Source organism: Leuciscus leuciscus (genome assembly GCF_965113295.1).
Source record: "Leuciscus leuciscus genome assembly, chromosome: 1".
NCBI lineage: Eukaryota > Metazoa > Chordata > Actinopteri > Cypriniformes > Leuciscidae > Leuciscus > Leuciscus leuciscus.
The window spans coordinates 24,067,036-24,091,363 of NC_138725.1; the positions used below are offsets into that span (position 1 = coordinate 24,067,036).

General features: G+C 39.6%; 2 protein-coding genes and 1 long non-coding RNA gene across 4 annotated transcripts in view; 2 read left to right on the forward strand and 1 right to left on the reverse strand.

Annotated features, from left to right (window-relative positions):
- The window catches only part of LOC309498863 (uncharacterized protein), a 149,665-nt gene that overhangs the window by 37,789 nt on the left and 87,548 nt on the right, over positions 1-24,328 (reverse strand). The gene's annotated exons all lie outside the window — the stretch shown is intronic.
- Positions 14,430-19,786, forward strand: LOC309508732 (membrane-spanning 4-domains subfamily A member 4A-like). The gene is made up of 5 exons (XM_082183197.1): positions 14,430-14,473; positions 14,590-14,658; positions 14,762-14,875; positions 15,239-15,340; positions 19,606-19,786. The coding sequence occupies exons 3-5, from the start codon at positions 14,762-14,764 to the stop codon at positions 19,705-19,707; spliced, it is 318 nt and encodes a 105-aa protein (XP_082039323.1). The 5' UTR covers positions 14,430-14,473; positions 14,590-14,658; the 3' UTR covers positions 19,708-19,786.
- On the forward strand, positions 22,357-24,203 carry LOC309503220. The gene is made up of 3 exons (XR_014207571.1): positions 22,357-22,951; positions 23,218-23,269; positions 23,366-24,203. It is a non-coding gene; the product is annotated as an uncharacterized lncRNA (long non-coding RNA).

Here is a 24,328-nt window from a genome sequence, read left to right on the forward strand (position 1 = left end):
TCCCCTTTCTCCCTGTTTCTCTCTCTACTTCCCATAAGCAGGAAGGAATTGATGCCACCTGACGCCAATGATCAGTTGCTGTGATTGGAGGAGAGGAAGCTTTTTTCCCCTTTTTTTTTCTTTTTTTAATCTTGTTTTAGTGTATTTTTATTGTGAAATTAATTATTTTATTTGTTTTGTTTTGTAACTTAGTTAGTTTTACTTATTAGATGGTTTGTTTAAAATAAAATATCTTGTTTGATATTGAGTTGATTTTGGACTTAATAAACAATATGCTGATGTACATGGACTCAAGTCACTTTTTTGGAATTTATTAAATTCAATAGCATTAATGTAAAATATAAATATTAAAATAGTGTAAAATATAATACAATAAAATGACTAATATACTGTAAAAATAAGTTACAGTAAGGGTATTGTAAAATGAAACCGCGATAAGGGCATCTTACTGTAAAATGAAATTGCAGTAAGGACATCATACCGTAAAACACATTTTCAGGTAAGCTACTGTAAAGGGGAACTTACAGTAACTTACTGGCAATAGTGCTGCCAGTAAGTTACCGCAAAAATACGATAAAAAGTCTTACAGTGTATGTTGTATAGCTGTGTTTTCAGGTGTGTTCGTTGTCAAACTCAAAAAATATTTTATTTTTAATTATTAAAATGTGTTTTTTATTGAGAAAATATTTTAGTTTGTCTTGTATTTTTATTTTTTTTATGAGATCAGATAACATTTGAATCTGTCATATGGTCATGTTACAATGTACTTCACCTATGGGGCATGTTGTCACAGTTCACATTCATTCTATTCGGGGTATATCAATAAATAAATATACACTGTATTAATAAAACAAAACCACATAATTCTACTACACATGTGTGAAATTAATGTGGGGAAAAAATAAATAAGAACCCTAAGTAGATTTACGCAAACTGAGAAAGTAAAAAAGCGTGAGGCTGTGCCCCGCTCTCCTCTACATATAGTAGCCAACAAATACCCTCAGTCTGCTGACACTAGGGCTGTAGTCAAGACCACCTTTGTCGAGTCCAAGACAAGTCCAAGTCAAGACCAAGACCAAAGAGGTTCGAGTCCAAGACAAGACCGAGTCCAAAAAGGTTCAAGTCCGAGTCAAGACCGAGTCCAGGACAGGAAAAAAAAAGTCTGCTAAAAAACATAGCCTATAGAAATTAAATCATTATGTAATAAGAACAACAAAAAAATAATTATACAGGCCTAAAGGAGCACACACATTCGTTTCGACTGTCTGATCAGCCTCACATTCTGTTCCTGTCAATCATACACGCAATGTCAACCAATTAAACTGCATGAGGGAGGGCCGAGCCAACTCACACACACACACACACACACACACACACACACACAGTGGCGTCATGCCCATTCAAAGTGAGGGGGCACGTGTCCCCTCAGATTTTTCCTCCCTGATAATTTTTTTGTCACAACTTTATTCCTATTATGCTCCATAATATACCAGAGCCTATAACGACTCAAATGTATTTTTCTGGATGTGTAATAAATCGGTCAGCAATGCATCAGCCCGCCCCTTTTTCCTAATATGGTGTCTGTGTATATCAAATCTAGAGCGCTACGCTGTGTATGTTCAAGCAACTCACTCGTCTCGCACGTTGAGCTGGCAATGTTTTACAGATGGTCTTGAAGTGGTAAGTGGGCAAAGCAACAAATCGGCATTGAATTAGTTATCGGATGATATTAAAAGGTAGTGGGATTATTTGTGGTTGACCTGGAAATTTTAACTTGATCAAAAAGTTATGGATTTGATATTAGCTGAGAATTCAGAGCATTAACTTAAGTTGTGTCAGTGTAACGTTATCGATAGCTAGCCTAGTCTAACCGTAAACTAGTTGGCTAACGTTACTGCCATACAAAGCCATAGTAACGTTATCTGATCGGTTTTGATAACTTTTTTACATTTCTGTCAAATATTAACCATTTTCAAATAAACGGGGTAGTGTTAACCTTATTCAGCACTGAAATCTGTCAAACTTCTTTCAAAGTCCTTCATCACATATTAATATTAAAATAACTTAATTTCAGAGCACCACAAAGTCAGACCTCAGCACCTTTATGTACCTTTAATGTAAGATCGTTCTTAGGTCACATACCAATTATCATAACATAAAAACTGCAATGGTACTGTTTTTAAAATCATGTGTAGTAAGCCTAAGTGTACAGTAAGTGTGTGTGTAAACATGCTTTAATGAAGTAGACTTCAAAAGCTTTTGAATTTGAGCTTACAGTTCTTTCATCAACCTGTCTTTTACATAAACTTACAAAATAGATACTTTAACTTAGTCCTCAGATAGAGGAGGGTTGCTGCTAGCTCCGTTAAGGTATTTCTGTCCCTCCCAAACTGCATTGAAATGGTATGTTTAGCAGCCAGAATTAAAAAAAATTCAGGGGGAGAAACCCCCTGACCCCTCCAAACATGATCCATATCACCCGTCAGAAAACAATTGCAACGTCTCAGATTGTGCCTCCCCAGAATTTCGGCTTGCATGACGCCCCTGCACACACACACACACACACACTAGAGATGCGGATAAACCGCGGATCGGGCGCATGACGTGACGAAAACTAATATTTTAATTAAATTTGGGCGGGTGGCGGTTGATCCAATCAAATGAAAAAAAGTTTGCCACTAAGCAAACCTGCAAGCTATGAGCCCAGCTGTCTGTACTACTGGAGGAGGTCTAAACGTCTCGTAGATGAGACTACCTGGGTTATTTTGTTTCGATATTAGCTATATTTTAAAACAGCCAGTCATTGAAGCCTACCACTCATGGAATAGGCATTTAAAAGAGAGGCAGATTATGGAGTGATATGACTCAGAAATTACATCGGGCAATGTTCAGATGTCATTCAGCGAGATGTTCAGAAGAACGCAAGAGCTAAACTTCTACAAGCTCAATAACATCCACACACACACACACACACACACACACACACACACACACACACACACACACAAAAAAAGGTAAGAAAAATAGTCAGAAAACTTTGCACATTAGAATGTGCAAGGCAAACAGGCAAGTTTTCGGGTTGTTACGGACAATTAAAAATGTGAATATTCACGTTGCACTAGCGGTGGACTTTCAGCGAGTTTATTTATTTTTTAAAGATCCGTTTGTGAGTCAAAAGAGCCGGCTCACGAAAAAGAGCCGAAATGCCCATTGCTAGTTATTAATATCGCGGCGACGTATGTGTGCTTACTGGGAACATAATAAAGACACCTGGACTCGGTCGAGACCAAAAGCCATATTTAGCAAGACCAGTGGCCGAGACCGAGACAAGTCCGAGTCCGAATACCAGCGAGTCCGAGTCAAGTCCGAGACCATAGAAAAACGGTCTCGAGTCCAAGACCGGACTCGAGTACTACAGCCCTAGCTGACACCAATGAAAAAGCTTATTACTACAGCTTTAAGTGTAAATTTACAGGAGATCTGAAGACATCAGCACAATAAATGAGGTGAAAACAGGAACTATTGTCATGAAATAAAGAGTGTTTTCAGCAGATCTGTTAATATTGATGAGCCTCAGACTATCAACACTCATTCAACAAGCCATTCTGAGTGTTTGCTGTTAGAAACACATTATTTGAGTCAGGATAGATGATAAAAGCCTGTAAAACTGCTCTAGTGAAAGACAATACTGTTATTTCTCACGTGACATGGATAAAACATCAATACAAATACACTAATGAAACAGGTAAATAACTACCATAATATGTCCATATGAATGTAAATATAGGCCTGATAGCACATGTACATCTCAGAGACCTCTATTTGATGTGTGTGTTTTCATCTGGATGACGCATTTTTAAGAGTCTTTGCTCATCTGCAATGTGTCTATGAGACGTTTCCTGTCAGATGTTAAATAGACATCAAGAATATGTCTTTAAGATGTTTATGATTTAGAATGTATGTAAAACTGACTTTTTAAAGATGTTTATTCAATAAACATGATGATAAAAGAAAAGATGAACCGCTCTTTTAACAGACATCTTGGAGATGTTATGCTATCTGGGATATTAATTGCAATGAAGTAATTAGATTGTTACCATATTTTAGTTTTGTATGTACAGAAACTGACAATGGCCATAAAACTTAAAAATAAAGAGCAGCAGCATTATTTAACATGACAAGTTTCAAACTTCATTAATATTTAGGCTGTCATTATATCAATTTAATTATATATATATATTTATCATTTATGTATAGATTTGAACTTTCCCCACATTCATTACTCATTACAGGAACAATATAAAGTGTTTATAATTACCTGCTCTATATATTTAAATTTTAACAATATAATCTGCAAAAAATGAATGTCAACAAAGAAATATAAAGATAAAAATGAAAAAGCAAAGCTTGAGATGTTTTCCCATCAATTCCACTCACAGATCTCAAACTTTGACTTTTGACTTGACATTAGGCTTGTTTGAGATGAGTAAAATCTGCGCAGAACCGATCACCGGTGATTATAAATGTGTCGAGTGCGGTCCACCTTGCTCTGATGTCATGCTGACGAATGTCTAAAAACTCTGGCGACGGCGAGGCGGTCGTGTCGGATTCTGCAGTTGCTCTCCACCGACTGCGCTGATCAGTAGCATGATGGGAGACGACTTGCTGACGACACAGCTTAATGCTCATTGGTTTAAACAACCGTGATGTAATTGTTCTCTTTTAAAATGTTTGATTTTAAAACTCTGATATCATGTTTTTATGTGTATAAATTATGAGTGAATATTCCTAAACTTTCTGACAGTGATCTCTATATGGGTTATGTGATGTCATTTTATAAAAAAAAAAAAAAAAAAAAAAAAAAATATATATATATAAACATATGTTTGTATTGAAGTAAAAATTACTGATAAAGATGTATTTGGAATGGAATTAGATAAGTTCTTTGGGTGTCTTGTTCATCATATTTATTTTCATATAAAAGCAACAGAATTTAAATTACATCCAGTTTATTAACAGCACCGTGCACAAGCGTGAATCCCGCAATATCCGCCTTTGATCTCGTAGGAGATCCACACGTCGTGGATCCACTGTGCGAAGAGAGATCTGTCCGGCTTGCCTGCGCTTTTTTCACTCCTCTCCTCACTGCAGCCGCTCGCATATATTTCAGGCTAGGCAAGACGCATCTCAAACAAGCCTATTCGGTAACAGTTCTCACTCCAAACACACAGTTCTACTTCTCCACATATGCTTGTTTCCTGAACCTATATTAATGGATATTTATATGGCTTTGAGGTTTGCTGTGCACTGAAATTATGCATGTTAGGTGATCACATGAGCTGATTTAATGTATGTATTTAACAACCTTTGAAACCACTGCTGAATATATTACAATGTCCGTTGATGTATTATTCCATTCATTTCAAATACATGGTCAGATGAATTGTACCTGTCATGATTGCATCAACCTCCTGTCCCCCCTGGGTTTTAATACTATGATGGTACAAAAATAAAATGGTTACATTCGCATCTGACAAATTTTGGGTACTAGAGTTTTTCCTTGGTTATTGAGCCCACATAAAATCTTTGGTCCAGTCGAGAACCTGTAAATCACCTTTATTAATTATTATTTCTTTTTCGGCCAAGCATATTTCATTTCTTTTCAGTTTGTAGCAATGTTTAGTGACAAACTAAGATGTTGAGTTGGTTATTCTGACCATTACATTAGCTTTATTGCCCTTACTATGTCGTATGTAACTATAGAGACGGCTTTATGTCTTTATCAGCTTTTCCATATACTGGCCCTGATAATCATCACAAATACTTACTGCTTGCTCCATTTCTGTAAAACCGTTTTTATGACTCTCCCTACTGTTGCTTTATAGTTTTCTTCATCAATAGCCACACTTGCACCCCCTGCTGGTGAGGTCGACTAACAGCAGATGGAGATTATGAATCGGCAAACCATTGATATTCCTGGCGTTCCTGGATGTGAAATGTTGAATATTCTGTTGGATTTAAACCACTGAATTTGTAAAGTGAAATATAATGGATCTGAAAGGTAAATATGGATCATTAAATTTTTAATAATGAAAATGTGTGAAATGTTTTGAATTGAAATATTCACAGCTAAAATATACAACAATGTTGAATTTCAGCCCATAAAAATGCAAGCACTAAAAATACAATGCATTAAAATGCCTGCACGGTTAATGCAATGCATATTTTTTTTCGAGTAGTGCAATTCAACAAGCTTTTCAAAACAATGTCTTTATTAGCTTTCAAATAATTCAAAAAAAAAAAAAGGTAAATGGATAGATACAAATAAACTGATAAAACAAAACGGTACAAATAAAGTGCAGCACATGCAAAGTATGCAATGACTGTGGGGATCATTAACAAAGCTCTAACGTTCAGTGTATATAAAACAACCAATAAAAAGAGGGCATAGACTCCTCATACCGTTCTTATTAAAAGATGTAATAACAGAAGAAAACAAGGGATTTCATTTGTAAAATGTAAAGCATTTAATTTTAAATAATAAAGTAATTATATTGCAATCTTATGACTTGTTTGCATTTGCATTTTAAAGAAAAAACTCAAATGATGGATATATGTGACCCTGGACCACAAAACCAGTCTTATGGGTCTTTTTTTTATTTATTGAGATTTATACATCATCGGAAAGCTGAATACATAATCTTTCCATTGATGTATGGTTTGTTAGGATAGGAGATATTTATGGATTAGAGATACAACTATTTGAAAATCTGGAATCTGAGGGTACAGAAAAATCTAAATACTGAGAAAATCGCCTTTAAAGTTGTCCATTTCTATTGGCGATAGTGCTGCATCCATTCACAAAAATAAATGTTTTATATATTTAAGGTGGGAAATTTACAAAATATCTTCATGGAACATGATCTTTACTTAATATCCTAATGTTTTTTGGCATAAAAGAAAAATCTATAATTTTGACCCATACAATGTTTTATTGGCTATTGCCACAAATATACCTGGTATATAAGACTGGTTTTGTGATCCAGTGTCACATATGGTATTCAAAATTACACTTCCAACTAATAACATAATATTTTATTGCTATTATTGTTCCATAAATAATGTTTTATATTATAATGTTAGAGTAACTGGTATTGAGAAACAGAATGTTAATGACAGAGATTTATCAACGACTTAAGTGCAGGTTACATAGTTACGCCAGTAGGTGGCGGCAAGAGACTGACCTTAAGTTTGTAATCCATTCATTAAAAACAAAACTCAGATTTATTCTGGAACGAAGCAAGGTTGCAAGGTATATGATTGACCTGAAGAATGAAATATATGAGCAATATCTCGCTCATAGCCAAGCGGAATGCTTGTCCTGAGAGTGAATGAGTCTCTGTACAGCTTTACAGAACAAGATCCAGCATATCAAGCAGGCAAAGCACAATAATTCTGACTAAAATATATATTTTTTAGACGTTAAATGTAGTTCCCTTTCGAAAGGGAACTCACACTGCGTAGATGGCGCTATGGGTAACGCCTCTGCGTGTACCGGTGTCTAAAAAAGCTTATCCAATCACGCCAATCGTATTGACAGCCTATGACTACTAGTGCAACCGGAAGTATAAAAGGGGTGCCTAGAAAATATAAGGAGTTATAAGGAGGCCATGATTGGCAAGAGCCAATGGGTGGAATGTGGCCAGGGCACCGGGGTTACACCCCTACTCTTTTACGAGAAGTGCCATGGGATGTTTAATGACCACAGAGAGTCAGGACCTCGATTTAACGTCACATCCGAAGGACGGTGCTCTTTGACAGTATAGTGTCCCCGTCACTACACTGGGGTGTTAGGACCCACACAGACCATAGGGTTAGCGCCCCCTACTGGCCTCACTAACACCTCTTCCAGCAGAAACCTGGTTTTCTCAGGAGGACTCCCATCCAGGCACTGATCAGGCTCAACCCTAATAAATCACACAGTGCGCACCCGGCTTTAGACACAATACTGATTAAATGTAATAATTTGACATAATAAATGACGCAGAGGCTACATAAATAGGTAAGACAAAATTGCCCCTATAAAAGGTAAAGATACAGATAAAAGGTTTTTATAAAAACGTTTTAAACCTATTTATATCTGTCACTGCTGTGAATCACTCCTATAATCAGTGGAGTGGCATATCTGTTGCTGATTGCAAGAATGTACAAATCAGTATGTGAGATAACAATGAGAATACAAATAGCGATTTATAGAATATAAGTAAACAGAGATTCAAACATAATAGGCCTAAGTAATAATGAAAGTAAAGTGAATAATCATTAACTGATATTCATCACAAAAATTGCATGAGCACATGCGCTACTCTTCAACACAATGGTAACCACAACATTCATTAACAGAAAGCCCTCTAAATATCCAACATAACTGCACATTTATCATTAACATAAACTACCAACATCTTTCCCTAAACTGGAAAACATATAAAATAACTTAACCCCTATATTTACTGTCCTAATGCAGTCCTTTGCAAAGCATGCTGGGAACTACACATGACCTCCATGTCTTGTCAAGATTAACTTTAATCCTGATCAACCCGTTCATTAATGTCTTCAGGATTGCTGACTTTACTAAAGACAGGCAAGTGTGCTTGATCTCAACCCGGGATGAGCAACTGCGGTCCTGGAGGGCCACTGTCCTTGTTGTCCACTGTCCTGTTTTTATTTCATCCATAAAGCAATGGTGATGATATTGAGTCAATGTTACAATGTGATGTTGGTTCAACACCATGCTTGCACTCTCAGAAAATGAAACACAACAATTACAACTGACTTAAAGCCACACAGCCTGAAATCAACTGCAAATAAAAGAAGACAATACATCTCTCAAGATCTCAGCAGAGTTTTTTTTGTTTGATGGAGAATTAACAGAGGTTTAGTAGTTGATGTTTTAAAATCACCATTATTGTGATCAGTGTTTGCTTTAGTTGGATATTTTGACTCTTGGCTTTTACGTGTGTTTCTGGTCTTCACAGCAGTGTTTACCAAAAACATAATTTGTTGCAAAGAAAGCCAGAAACAAGGATAATCAGGTGAAACAGTTTTCAGCATAATTAGAAGTAGAATAATTAACAAATTTTCCTCCTCAACAAAAGTGAATATTGTTTTCTTGCAACAGATCAAATGTTAAGAATTTTGACTTTTAAATAGATTTATTTTTAATTTTTTAGATATAATAGATTTTTTTTTAGACACACAGACATAAAGAATCAGCAAACGAATCTCAACAATGGTGACATGCATGACAATGCATGCTGGTTTTATACTATGGTGACTCCTGATGACTTTTTTATAATGATATTTTATCTTGACTGCATTATAATGATTTCTTAATTCAGAATATGATCAAGATTGCGTAGGTGGATGTGTTCGGGGAATTCACCTGTTAAAAGTATAACATTTAAAGCCCTTTAAAAGAACGAAACGACTCGAAAAAAGATTTGTTCATTTTGATGAATGAGATCTAACAAGAGAGTCAGTAAAATGATCAGAACTTCACATCACTATCACACACTCACATAAAAGCCAAGAGTCAAACTGGCCAACTAAAGGAACACTGATCACCACAATAGCGACCAAACATTTTCAATAAAACATCAACACCTAAACCTCTGTTAGTTGTCAAAAAGACCTTCTGCTGAGATCTTGAGATATGTATTGTCTTTTATTTGCAGTTGATTTCAGGTTGTGTGGCTTTAAGCCAGTTATAGTTGTTGTGTTTATTTTTTTGAGTGCGCAAACATTATGTTGAACCAATCACATTGTAACAATGATTCAGTGTCATTACCATAGCTTTTTGGATGAAATCTTAAAAAAAGTCTACATTAATTGTGGGAGCAAAAGTGATGCTGAGTCAAAAATGTACACATTAACATTGATTTAACATTGTTTTGATGGTCGCTATCTATCTGGGACCCTAATCAAACACACCTGAGCCAGCTAATCAATGTCTCCAGGATTACTAGAAAGCTACAGACAGGAGAGTTTATCAGGGTTGGAGATATACTCTGCAGGACAGTGGCCCTCCAGGACTGCAGTTGCCCATCCCTGATCTAAAGTGGCTCAATCTTAAGTATATCAAGCGACGAGAATACTTTTTGTGCGTAAAAACAAACAAAAATAACGACTTTATTCCACTATTCATTTCCTTCTCTCTGGGCCTCGTAAGTGTTTTTGCGCAGCGCGTCTGTGTTACACGTCACCACGTAGGCTCACTATTGGCCGACGCTGGTCATGTGTGTGACGCGCTGCGCAAAAACACTACGCGAACCAACTAGTGGCCCAGAGAGAAGGAAATGAATAGTGGAATAAAGTCGTTATTTTTGTTTGTTTTTGCGCACAAAAAGTATTCTCGTCGCTTGATATACTTAAGATTGAGCCACTGTAGTCACTTGGACTATATTAACGATCTCTTTAATAACTTTTCTGGGCCAGCAAGTTTGGGCCACCTAGCAGTCTATGGAGAAGTGATCAGCTCTCAGATTTCATCAAAAATATCTTAATTTGTGTTCCGAAGATGAACGAAGGTCTTACGCGGTTGGAACAACATGAGGGTGAGTAATTACTGACAGAATTTTCATTTTTGGGTGAACTAACCCTTTAACCCATGTAGTCACCTTATTTTACCCAGTAATTTCTTAGGTAAGTACCCAGTAAGTACACATACGTTCATGTACTATAAAATAAAGTGCAACCAAAGTCATAAAATGTAATTGAGTTTTCAATATTTGTTGGATGAACTTCAAAGTACTCGAGGAAGGAGGTTAATTGTGGGCATTTCTTTAAGTTTCTTTTCATTTTCACTTTCTTAATGAGAAAAATGAGAACAAAATGTCCTTTCTTGTGTAATGTAGGGTCATTTCTTATCATTCAGCACACATTTTCCCAGAATTTGCACACATACACAACAAAATCCCCAATGTTAAATTAACACTCCTCATATGTGTCCACACTACAAAGTGTTAAACGTAACTTTATTACTTCATTATTGAAGACACCTGATGATAATAAATCAAGGCAAGTCACCTTTATTTATATAGCTTTATTTTTATTTTTTTATTTTTTTTAAACCTTGGGAGAAAGACAGCCTGATTTCAACAATGGTAAGTTCACTTCGACTCATGTTTAAAAGATTAACACTAACTTTAAAATACTTATGCTTAATAAAATTTCATCTTATTTCATATAATCACTATTTTTATATGTTTTATTTATCAGCAATGCTTCTTATTTCTTAAACTCATTTGTACCATTTCAATATCACACAGACATTATGGATGGATGGATGCCAGGCAATCTGAAAACAAAGCCTCTGCCATATCTCTTCTGATCATAAATTCAACGACCTGGGGTCGTTAACCAGATAGAGACAAAAAAGACATCCTGGAAAAAACATTCACTCTCTGATCACACAACATAGGGGGTCATAAACACACAAACACTCCGGAAACGGAAGATCAAAAGGTCACAAACGCAAACGGTCATAAATATAGGGTCATAAATAGTTTTTGATATTGTGTATCTTGTATAGACTACTGACTAGTCTTGTCCCGTCTCAGAAGAGTGAACTAAAACCTACAGAGCAGAGCGCCAAATAACAACTGAAGAGGGCAAGCTGTTTTAGGTAAAACAATTATATTTCATCCTGCATTTTTTTATTGGTAACAAGTGTATCCAAGTTTATCTTGAAAATAGCATCTGCTAAATGCCTTTAATGTAAACTTATCTACGTGAGCTGTTTATTATATTATGTGATGTGTGAAGATTCTAATTTTATCGTGGTCTAGAGTTATTCTAGTTACATCCAATGCACAACATTTTAATGTTAGCTACTAGACATAATAATGCTAAACATTTTAATTTTGAATTTTTTTAACAAGACCCTTTTTTAATATGATATCCTTTAAATATGACTTTGTACAGGTCCATTTCAATTCCAATTACTGTTCTCAAGAATGTCCAACACCGCACCAGCAGGACTATCTGTGCCTGTTAATGTTCAGCAGGTGCTGAGAGAGGTGCTTCTGAAAAGCCAAACAAAAGCACTTGGGGTGAGACACTTTTCAAAAACCATAACAATTTTATACAGTATGTGTATCTAAAAATGAGTTTTAAGGGGGACGGATTGGTCCAGGGGCCGGGACCTTCAGATGGCAGACAGCAGACCAACGTAAGTAGTGAGCAGGACACAAGAGGCTAGAGGTAAGGGTCGGCAGACGGTGGGGTTTCTCTTCTCACAGGACAGCATCAGATAACTGAGTGTCACCTCTCTTTCACAGGACAACGGGGATTGGATGAAGGACCAGGACCTTCTTGTGGTGAGCAATGAACAATATACAATAGGCAGAAGGCGATGACCGTTCAGATGAAATGCAGTAGTCAGCAGTAGATGGTGGACAGGACACAAGGGACTACAGGTGGGTAGCAGCAGACAATGGGCTTTCTCTTTTCACAGGACAGCATCAGATAACTGATGGTCACCTTCCTTTCGCAGGACAGCAGCAGCATGCGGCAGCAGATAACAGGTTCTCTATGTTCACAGAACAGCAATGGTGAGTACAGAATCCAGCAGTTAATAACTGAGTCTTCTTACCACAGGGCAGCAATGGCTGCATGCAGCGGCGGATAACAGGTTCTCTACGTTCACAGAACAGCAATAGTGAGTACAGAATCCAGCAGTTAATAACTGAGTCTTCTTACCACAGGGCAGCAATGGCAGAATGCAGTGGCGGATAACAGGTTCTCTACGTTCACATTAATTCTTGGTACCCCACCGGACTAGACGATCTCCGACTAAGCTTTCAGAGTGCTGGTAACATCAAACTTTCCCATACTCGTGCATGCATCAAACCACTTTAAATCCTCACATGTGCTCACTTCAATCGTCAAACACTGCAGTGACACACCGCTTAACAGTGAAAAGTGTACCTTCACTTCAGCTCGTCGGGGCCGGCAAATCCACTATGATGATACTTTCAAAAGGGAGACACCAAGTTCGACCAACAATCTGTTATTCAGAACACACTCGTTTCCTTCGCCACACCAACCATCTTTACTTCTGCTGCTGTCCCGCCGCCTCTGCCTCTCGTCTTCCTGTAACCTCAACTTTAATCGAGACCGCTCTGCTTGCCTGCACACGCCCTGTCTCTTCAAACGGCCGCTCTTTTAAATCACCCGTTCCCAACACACGCTCCAATAGGCGGATCTTTTGTGACGTCATTGTTTATGTTTGTCGCGTTGCATCATGGGAATCGTGTGGCAGGAAACACCGCTAGATACCTGTAATTTGATTGTTTTGCACGTTTGGAGGAGGATTTAGAGAAGAGGATGGTTCACTCTTGCTGTGTGGTCGAGTACGGCTCGTTGGGGGCCTGATAAAACGTTTTTTCGAATTCCCTCCGAAAAGGATCGCGAAAAACGAAAGAAATGGTTGCGTGCAATTAGGCGATTGAACCTGGACGCTCCGAAGAAAGCCTGGATTCCTGCAGCTAACGTTACTGATCGAGTTTGTGAGGCTCATTTTGTTCATGGTAGGCCTAAGTCTTAGTGACTATGTATTTATAGAAGATTGAATAAAAAAAATAATAAAACTGAGTCAAATCAACCGAGTCATATGTTTTCGCGTTCTGATTCAGGTGTCCCAAACCGCGATCCACAGCACCCAGACTACTATGTTCCTCACATCAAAATGGGCTATTCTGGATCGCAAAACTTAAAAGCAAAAGAAAAGGCTGTTCTAACCTCTGCTTTTAGCACGATCACTGCTTTCTGTTTGGCAGAAAAGATCGGCCCAACTTTTTGAAAAAACAAAATAATCATAGGCCTCCAGACTTTTGAAAGCCTTTAATCTTTCATGAGTGAAGGGTCCAGGGGTTTCTATTAAATAAGAATAAATGTCTCCCCAGCAGATTGGTGGCCAAGACACGGGCAAGTCGGACCAACGTTTTTTGTCATCCCAGATCTCATATGGGCTTTGAATAACTTCGATTTTGTCACCAATACAAATTTTGAGCTTCTCTCCAAACCTCCTCCGGTCTTCAGATGTTAAAGTGCTTATATATTGTGGATTTCGCCCGCTAACTCTCTTGAAAATGCTCGTCGCGTCTTTACTGCCCGCAATACTGTTTGTTTTGTTGCCACACAACCACTCGCGCATGCGTACAAAGATGTCAACAAAGATCCTCCTATAGCTGCTTGATTATCCACTGCAGCTGTTACTCATCAACATAGGCGGCCATGACAGGCCGCCGGAACCGGCCTGTTGTCACACCGGAAATGTTTCCCCAGGGGGACTTGTTCTCTATTCGAAGTTCCCATTCGTCACCCGGTGACAATACTGTTTGGCACTGTTTTAACATCGAATGGAAGCTCTGCCGCTGTCTTAAGTGGTATTTATTACTGGGGATCTCTCATCGTAAGTCTATTTACACAGTTGTATAATTGTATTGTGTCATATATATACTGTATATTCATGTCTATTATAGCTAAATGTTCTAATGCAAACCTCATGTTTTGCCGTTCTCCTCTCAGTACATCATTGCTGGCTCACTTTGCATTGCAGCAGAAGACAAAATTAATTCAACATCTAGTGTGTGTTTGGTATGTGTAATTTGTTTCTACCATGTTCCATATTATTTGTCATTTTCTGCTTTAAGGAAAACTAAAGTTGTTTATGTATTACCTGTTTCCCCCTTGTCTTTAGATGAGAGGTTCATATGGAATGAATACTGCCAGTGCTGTGACCGCAGGGATTGCCATGATTATAATTTTAGTGGATGTGGTTGTATGGAGTCCATACAATTGCAGCGAACGTTCTGTATGTTACTTACTTCTCTACTCAATTTGATGTATTCTTTTTTTAATAATGTCACTGTGTGGTCACTGGATCTAAGTAATGCTACAATTAAATTTTCAACTATTTCCATTTTATGTCCACTCTTTTGCCCACCATTTCAGAATTAGCAGTTTAAAATGGCTACTAGCTGTGTCTACTATTATTTTATACCACAATTATTGGTTTTAGCAAAGATTGCTAGACCTAGAATTTTGACATAGATTATACAGTTCATACTAGACTACTGTATAATTGTAATTTATGTAGTTGTTTTTATTTGTGTCAATGACTTATAATTATTTTTAAATGATTTTTAATTATAATCTTTTTGTGAAACTTTCCAAGGGCATTGTTGGCGTATTGTTCGTGTTCACCCTTCTTGAGTTTGTTGTTTCTATATATCTGTCAGCATCCACCTGCAAAGCCAATGACTGCTGTACCCCTCAGGTGAGTAGTGTGGTAATAAATAGCATATTAGTAGTATGATAAAAAGGTTTCTACATTGGTACATGGGTACGTTTACATGACAGCGCTGTAAAAAAAAAAAAAAAAAACGGAAAGTTTTTTTCTTTGTACAGATGACAACGCTGTCAAAACAATCCCCATTTACACGGATCCGCGAAAACAACTTAAAACGCTGTATTATGCAGCTAGGTCAGTAGTTGGCGATGTAATTTTTTAAACAAACACTACGCTCCTGCGCACATACGCAATCTTTCACAGAGCACGCACGGCAAACGCGCATGCCTATACACTGAACATGTAATACACGTCACCATTTTCAAAAATCCGCGATTTTGTTGTTTACGCGGAGATGATAATGGTCTATTTTCAAAAACTTGCACTTTGAATACCGTTTCAAAAGTTTGTGTTCTAAGGCCTCCAAAATGCTGTTGTTGTGTAAATGAACGGCCAAAACGCAAAAAAAGATTTCAGTTTTTAGTTAAAAATGGTGTCTTGTACACAGCCCCTCAGTTCCCTTTTAGTCAGTCATGTTCAATGTACCGACGTGAGAGCCCCAATCATCTTTGAGTGTAAACAGAATGAGCCAATGCAAATTGGCGTGTAAGATTTGCATCTCGCGCTCCGCCCCGCAGCGCAGGTATAAATAAGGAAGAGGATGCAAGCACCAGTTGTTTTTGCTTAAGAGCCGAACACTTCAACTGTATGCAGTCTCTGAGAGTGGTGAATTCAACGAGTGTGTCGAGCGCTCTTCAGGAACAAGCCCCTCCAGGTGTTAGTGTGACAGCGCACGCAGCAGTGGTCGCGAGCTCACAGCTCTCAACTGCTGTTTCACAACACTTTGGTTGTTTCGAGGGTGTCTTCAAAGAGATCGCTGTTTTAATAACAGCTGAGTGAGTGCTTACTGTAGCAGGCTGGATCATTCCCTGCCAGTGTTGCCGCGGCTATTTCCCCAGTGTGCTTCAGCACTAAGAGAGAGCTAATTCCTGAAAGAGCAATCACGGGTGTAACTGCGTCTTTTTCAACATGTCATTTCACCCGTGTGTTTCTGGATGTGGTCGTTCCCTGGCGCAGGCTGACAGTCACAATCACTATCACGTGCCTGGGCATTCAGAACGCTCTCATGTTCCCACTGTGGGCGATGTAGAGTCCCCTTACCAATGCCTCGATCTATTTCCTCTTCTGGCCATCCCCAGAAAGGGCTACTTTAACGAATAGCCAAGGTGATTAGAGGATCACAGTGAGGGCTTCCCCCACCCGGTACCCAATCCCTGTGGGCCCCTCACTCCTCTCAAACACTGCAAGCTGTGGAGCTTCTGGCTGATCGTACTGGCTCCTTCCATGTGGCCTTCTTCCCTGAAGTGCTTGAGGAGGTTACCAGGTCGTGGACGGCACCTTTTTCTGCCCGAAACAGAGCTGGTACCTCCTCCCCCCTCACTATCCTTGACGGTGGAGTGGCCAAGGGATACGTCGGTATTCCTCCGGTTAAGTGGTCTGTCACGATTGCAACTGTGTCCAGAGACCGCCACTTCCTGGAGGGATAATCCGCGCCATCCATCCAAGGCCTGTAAGTTCTCGTCCGTTCTCAAGGGCAAGGCTTACAGAGCCTGTGGACAGGCTGCTTCCTCCCTGCATGCCATGGTGCTGCTTCAGGTCCATCAGGCCAAAGCACTCATGGACATGCACAACGGTAGCCCTGACCGTGTGCTCATGGGTGAGCTCCGTGTGGCAACTGACCTCGCTCTCCGGGCGACTAATGTTCCTGCACGTTCAGTTGGTCAGGTGGTGTCCACAATTGTGGTCCAGGAGCGCCATCTCTAGCTGAACCTGGCAGACATGAGGGAGACCGACAAGTATCGGTTACTGGACTGCCCCATTTCCCAGGCCGGCCTCTTCGGCGAACCTCGCCCAGCAGTTCTCTAACACTCAGAGACAGACGGAGGTGATCCGGCACATCCTGCCATGCACCCGCCTGCCGGTCGTAGATCCTCCGCCGAGGGTGTCCTCCTGCCGCTGCCTCCGCTCCCGCTAGACATCCTTCACCCTGGCATCAGCGTGGAGTCGGCCGCAGGAAGGTCGCCCAGCCCGTCCCAGCCTCTGCCAAACCAAGTGGCAAATGTAAGTACAAGCAGCCCTGAGACGGGTGACCCAGGGATGGAGGAAGTAGCTCTTTGAGAGATGGTGACCGCATCACTCCCTCCCCCAGAGGAGGGCGGGGTGGAGAATCTTTTGTTCAGTTTGTCTGTTTGTGTTCTGCCGCTGGCCCCAAAGCCAGTGGTACCCAAATTATCAATAAAAGAGCAATTTCCTCTGTTCCTGGGTCCCAAAAGGGTGAGGTTGGTGGTGTGCGACACTATGCCTTGCCATCATCAGCCCCCTCTTGCATCGCCAGCTGGCAGCCTGATGCGGTTCGAGAACGTGATGCCTCCTCATGCGTGCGTCCCCTGCCAATCAGTGGAGTCAGGTAAGTGTTGCACAGCACACTCAGAACCTACTTCGGGCCGCTATGCCTTCCGAGTTGGGTCCTTGTCTTCCACCTCGCTGCCCCACTGTGGGTATGTCTGCGGTTCTGTTGATCCCTTTGGCACAGTGTCTGGGAGCCTGGCTAATGCTCTCCAGCCCGTCCAACTGGCTCATCCGCACCATCAGACTCGGCTATGCGATTCATTTCGCCCGGCGTCCACCCAAAATCTACTGGCGAAGGACGCAATAGAGCCTGTCCCTCCAGCCGATATGAAGACCGGCTTCTATAGCCTGTACTTCATTGTACGGAAGAAAGACGGTGGGTTACGACCGATCTTGGACCTGCAAGTTTTTGAACCATGCCTTGCACAGGCTCCCGTTCAAGATGTTGACGCAGAAATGCATTTTCAGATGCATCCGTCCCCGAGATTGGTTTGCAGCGATCGGCCTGAAGGACACGTACTCGTGTTTCTCGACACTGGCCTTTCCTGTACTTTTTGTTTGAGGGTTGAGCATATCAGTAAAAAGTCCTACCCTTCAGGTTGTCTCTTTCGACCTTGCGTCATTATGAAGGTGGCCATTGCTCCCATGAGAGAGAATGGTGCTCGCATTCTCAACTACCTCAATAACTGGCTCATTCTGGCCCAGTCGAGAGAGCAGTTGTGCATACACAGGGACATGGTGCTCAGTCACCTCAGCCAGTTGGAACTTCGGGTCAACTGGGAAAAGAGCAAACTCTCCCCCGTGCAGAGGATCTCTTTATTCGATATGGAGTTGGACTCACAGATGAGCGTGCTTGGTCAGTGTTTAACTGTTTGAATACACTCAAGAGCAGGACAGCGACCCCACTGAAACATTTTCAGAGGCTCCTGGGGCATATGGTATCCACCTCCTATGGACTGGATATGTGTGCTACCTTTGCTCCAGGTGAGTTCCCCGTCTAGGCGAACCCTGTTGATTTCCTCCAGATGTGGCGGAGCGTCCAGTGCCAGGCCTAACACTTGTATGCATTGGTGGAACCTGTGCTATGCTGGGTCCCATATGTTGTTATCCCTACAGCGATCCCATATGTGAATTCTTCCATGACACGGCTCCTCAGCGAAAAACAACTGGTGCTTGCATCCACTTCCTTATTTATACCTGCGCTGCGGGGCGGAGCGCGAGATGCAAATCTTGCACGCCAATGTGAATTGGCTAGTTCTGTTTACACTCGAAGGAGAATGGAGCTCTTTGACACGATCCCAATACGCCTGTACGTCGTTGTACGTATCCGTTCCCTCCCACGAGGGTTACATACGTAACAGAGACGTTCTCCATCTTATAAATGAGGCATAATTAATGTCATTAACATATAAAGGGCACCAGTCAACATCCAGATCCTTTACTTGAGAACAGCTAGCAGCAAGAATTGCTTCAATTTCCAAATACCTGCAGTTCTCCGACTCTCTGCCACAAGAAAAAAAGCGTTAGTCTGCTTGGACCCTCATGTGGCGCTAAGTACTTTTCCATGTCAATTATCGTTTTTTATAAATATGAATGTTGGCATGGATTTTAGTGTACGGACACTCTAGGGTCAAATCTGTGCATAGGGCATGTTTTATAAATGAGGCCCCAGGACATTTCAGAAGGACATTTCTTTTCATCTAAAGTTTAGTGATAAAACTGGAACTGCCAGCATGCGTTATGCATCTGTGGCATCCTACAGTGTATGTTTTTGGATTTTGTGTATGGTGTGTCTTTTCCATGAGCAAGGAAGTTTGCCATGACCCAATTTGTTCGTTTGGCAGATATTTGTCATCAGCAACTCCTCCATGCCTCAGCAGCCAGCAGATATTCACCAACAGCGCAGAGACATAAAGGTGAATGAAGAGAACAGAGTCGTGGTCTAGAATTTACACTGTGATGCTTGTGTGGGATGTGTTGCCTCTCCCAATTATTTCCTGTCCCTTTACTATACTGTCCTTTAAATAAAAAAAGTTGTGACTATATTCCAGATTCTGTCCGTAAATGTTTGAACCGCAGCGATTATTATTATTACTAGTGCATGAGCTTAATTTATCTGAGAATCAAACTCATTTCAGCAGCATATAGATGAGAGAAGCTGCTGTCATTTTCTCTGAATAGGACTGGTAAGCGGACAGTGAGGAAGAACAAGGGAATATGCTGGTATCTACTCACATTGAGCGATTTTAATGGCTTTGCATTGGAAGTGACCACAGAATAAGTCACATGACCATCTTTCTACTCCTAAACATTAGCCTATTGTACATTTAACACACAGAACAGACATATATCTCACTATAATATGTAGAATAACACAAACGCTTTCAGTAAATCACATCATAGAACAAACAGTGAACGTAATGTTTGATGATTTAGTTGACTTGAGGAATGGACATGTTGACCGTCTCATACGTCCCTTTATGTTCATTCTCATCTTTGACCTTCAGACAACAAACAGTTAAAACTGCATGAATGACACTTTGAGTTTTAAAGACATTAATCAAATCTAAATCACTGCATTATTGAACTCACCGCCGAGCTGTTGCTGAAGCACATAGTAAGCCCTGACATGGGCTTCAATGCACATACCATGCTGCTGTCTAAAATTATGATAACGTGGCAAGTGGTATTTTATTGATTCAGATTTAAGTCTATTTAAATATCACAAAATATCTCTCCCACTCATAATTTGCATATTCTTTTAAACACAAACTGTGTTTTTTTTTTTTTTTTTTTACTTTATTTAATTAAAGTTTTTACACAGTTTAATTTTGTTTATTTCAAAATAAATCAGTTTAGCTGGTTTATGTCAAATTTATTTACTCTAGTATTTTAACTTAACCTGTTAAGCTGCAGCCCCACTTTTGAAAAATCCCCAGAAATGACATACCTAAACTGAAACACATACAGTTCATGAACCCTTTGTACTAAAAGCACAAGTATGATCTCATTTGAAAGCTGACACCTGGTAATTTATTGTAAATGTAGAATTAATTATTGTCATAATGATTTTTTTTTTTTTATAGCTTCAAAGTTTTGTAAAGTTATTAGAAATGTATTTGTATGAAACATCTTCATGAAAATAAAATTGAAGTTGGCACTGTAGCAATCTAGAAATGCACTGCAGCTAAAGCCACATGTGTGACCATGGTATATTTAAAATCTGAAAATGATAAGTCTAAAACTCTGTATTTAGTTAAATGTTTTTCAAGATCATGTCAAATTACTTTATTTTGATTAGACTCTAAAAATGCTACTGATGTTTAGTCATCATCTAAGTAATCTATTCAGTCTATTGTCTCTATTGTTTTGTGGTGCAAACGAGCCCCATTCAGTCTCAGTCTCCCCATGCACACATTCACACCTCTCCAGCACGACCATTTATGAGATTAAAACCATGTTTGTGCTCCAAACTTACTTTATAACGCAAGTCGAGTGTTTTAAATAATCTTCTGTGATCGAATTTGGCTTCAGATAAAAAAAAAATCTGACAGAAAATATATTATTTATAGTATGCACGATGATAAAGTCTATATCGATTAGCATTACAATATAAATATAATCTATTATTATAAAAATACCTGGCATTGCTTGAAGAACACAGGCAAATCAAATATCATTGCAATCATTTTTATTGTCTTCAAAACGTCTATATCTGCATATTACAGCGATCTCTGTGTTAGCTTTGTGTGTAGCTGCTATCAGTGACGTCTTTGAAGGTCACATGATTATCGCTCTTCTTCATGTTCCATATATGGAGTATTAGCGCCCTCAGGCTATTGGTATGAATTGAAAACACAGCACATCTCAGTAAGAAGCGCTCATAATGATTACATCGACGCATTTGGGTATAAATTCAATAAATATTATTCCTGTCTATAGAAATATGATGTGAATCTATGAGAATATATCAATATTTCTCCAAGTCTGCACATTTTTGAGCTAAAAGCCCTGAGGGACGTTGTTTTGTATAGCACTGTCATGACGACAGCACAGAGTTTTTTTTATGAATGGACCAGCTGACGCTCATAATTCATATTAAAGGTATCGGCTCATTTTTTTACGGTGACCGGGAGGGGACATGTTCGGTTCACTTATTTTTGTCGTGGCCACAACATATTAACTCGTGGGAACATGATATTAAGTCGTGGGAACGTCATAATATCTTGTGGGAACGTCATATTAAGTCGTGGCCACGAGATCATTTTGTTGAGGTAACGAAATCATTATGTCGTGGCCACGCGATGCAAAGTCGTGGCCTCGAGATCATATGTTGAGGGAACGATATATTTTTCTCGTGGCCACGACTTCATATTTTGAGAGAACGACATCTATTTGTCGTGGCCACGAGTTGAGGGAGCCACAGCGGCCAATACTGTAACCGTACCATAGCATAGACTGGGCAACAGCAGAGATGGAGATGACAGAAGAAATAACATTTTACTTTAAATTAGGAATGTCATATAAAGATATAGTGCGTCTTTGGCATTAAGACATGGGTACGTTGTAAGTGAAAGACACATGAAGCGCATTTATGGCGTTATTTTTTAGTCAAAAGTTATGAGCGTGTAAGACATGCTCACGAGCACATTATGTTATTTCACACGCGCAAAAATGAACCTTCAGCTGGCATGATAAAAGTACTCGCGCACAAATTCAACAACCGAGAGGTGTACAGGTAGCTGCGAGCGAGCGCCTGGCATACTCTCATAGGTTAACTCTGCTTGTACAGTGGAATCCTGCTCGCGCGCAGCGGGCTTCTGCTCGCGGAGTGCTGTTTTGCTCGCGCAGTGGATTTCTGCTCGCTCAGCTGATTTCTGCTCCCTCGAGTCTACATGACTTTTGACAATTTGGGGGCGGAAACCAAGGAGGGCACTGACCCTCTTATGATTGGTCACTTTCATCGTAATCACACCCACAGGGACATCCTTGTACCTTGATTGACAGCTCTCATTACAGGAAGCACGGAGTTGGGTTAAGTTACCACCGAAGAAGAGTGGGAATGAATTAGAATGAAATTTCTAATATAAATAAAATGTCTCTGCACGTATAAAATGCTGCACAGATCATAGTTAAATCAATTACCATCGATGTATATATTTGCGAACGATGAAGCCTACGTTTTGTTAAGTATTTGTTAAGTTTGTGATGCTGATCGCCCGACACTCATTTTAAAACTTTTAATCTTTAAAAACTGCATCTTAGACAACTAACGTTAGGCTAACTGAATCATAACATAATTGTTTTCACATGTAAAAGTGCTATTCTTATTGACGCTGATTTAATGCATTTGATTTTGCAGGCTAACATCCAATGCAGTAAAATACTGTTTTGAATGTTGGGTAACTTAGCCACATGTTCACATTGTCCCTTATTGTATTTTTGTGTGGATCCAGCTCATCTTGCCGTTTATAGATGTAAGAGAAAATGGCGGACGCAAAAGAGGAGGTGAACTATTTTCTAAAATGTTTATTACGTTAAAGTAGTTCATTTGTGGTGGTGTTTTTTTCAGTTACATTTCTTTATTTCTCCCCATTCCTCTAGGACGATTTGCGCAATATGGCCCTCAATTTGGTGGCCAGGCTGAGAGCTACATTGAATAATCCAACACCAAACGGTATGTATCATGAGTAACTATCTTTACTAGGTTGCGTTGCCATCTCTAGACAACATGTGTGGTTTGATTACATTATGTTGCTTTCCCTGTATACATATAACAATATATAAATACTGTTTGTGGAACAACTTATTGCATTCGTCATGGAAGTGTTGCTGTCATCATCATACAGCTCACCTATTCATTTAGCCTATAACACAACAGAAGTTACATGATGTCAGTGAATTAATTATGTTGAATGAACAATGAAGTTCAGGGACAGTGCAATGCACAGTCAAGCTCAGCCAGGGTATCCAGGCAGGACACATCCCAGGAACCACAAGAGCACAATGCGGTGCGTGGACCTGCACAGGCACCTTCAGGGACTGCAGTTCAAAAGAATATGGCCAGGTTTGGATGTTGTTCAAAGGATGCATCTCAGCTGTTTCAACAACAGCCCTCTTCAGTTCCTCACACAGTTGTTTGACTGCTGATTCAAATTAATTTGAATTTCATCTACTCCTCTTTCTACAGGTGTTTCCCTGGACTATTTAAAGATAAGCAGAAGTGTAGGCCTCCTTCGCGATTGTCTAAAAAAAGGTCAGGCACCAAAACAACGGCAATCCAATTCTTTCTTCTGGACAGCCCAACAGAGAGAACCCCCAAACCATCTGATGAGCTAATGCTTTTACAAGCTGGGTTAGGAAGAAGGACTGTAAATGTTCCAGAGGATGCTTGCCATAATGCGATATGTGGTATGACACTTAATGAAGTAAGAACTGAAATTTGCACAAAATATTATTAACCTATACTAAAACAGCATATCCAGTGAAAACAGTAGCCCCAATCTTAGCCACCAAAACCATATCATTTATTTTTGGAATGCTGCCAATAACTCTAATGAACAGATT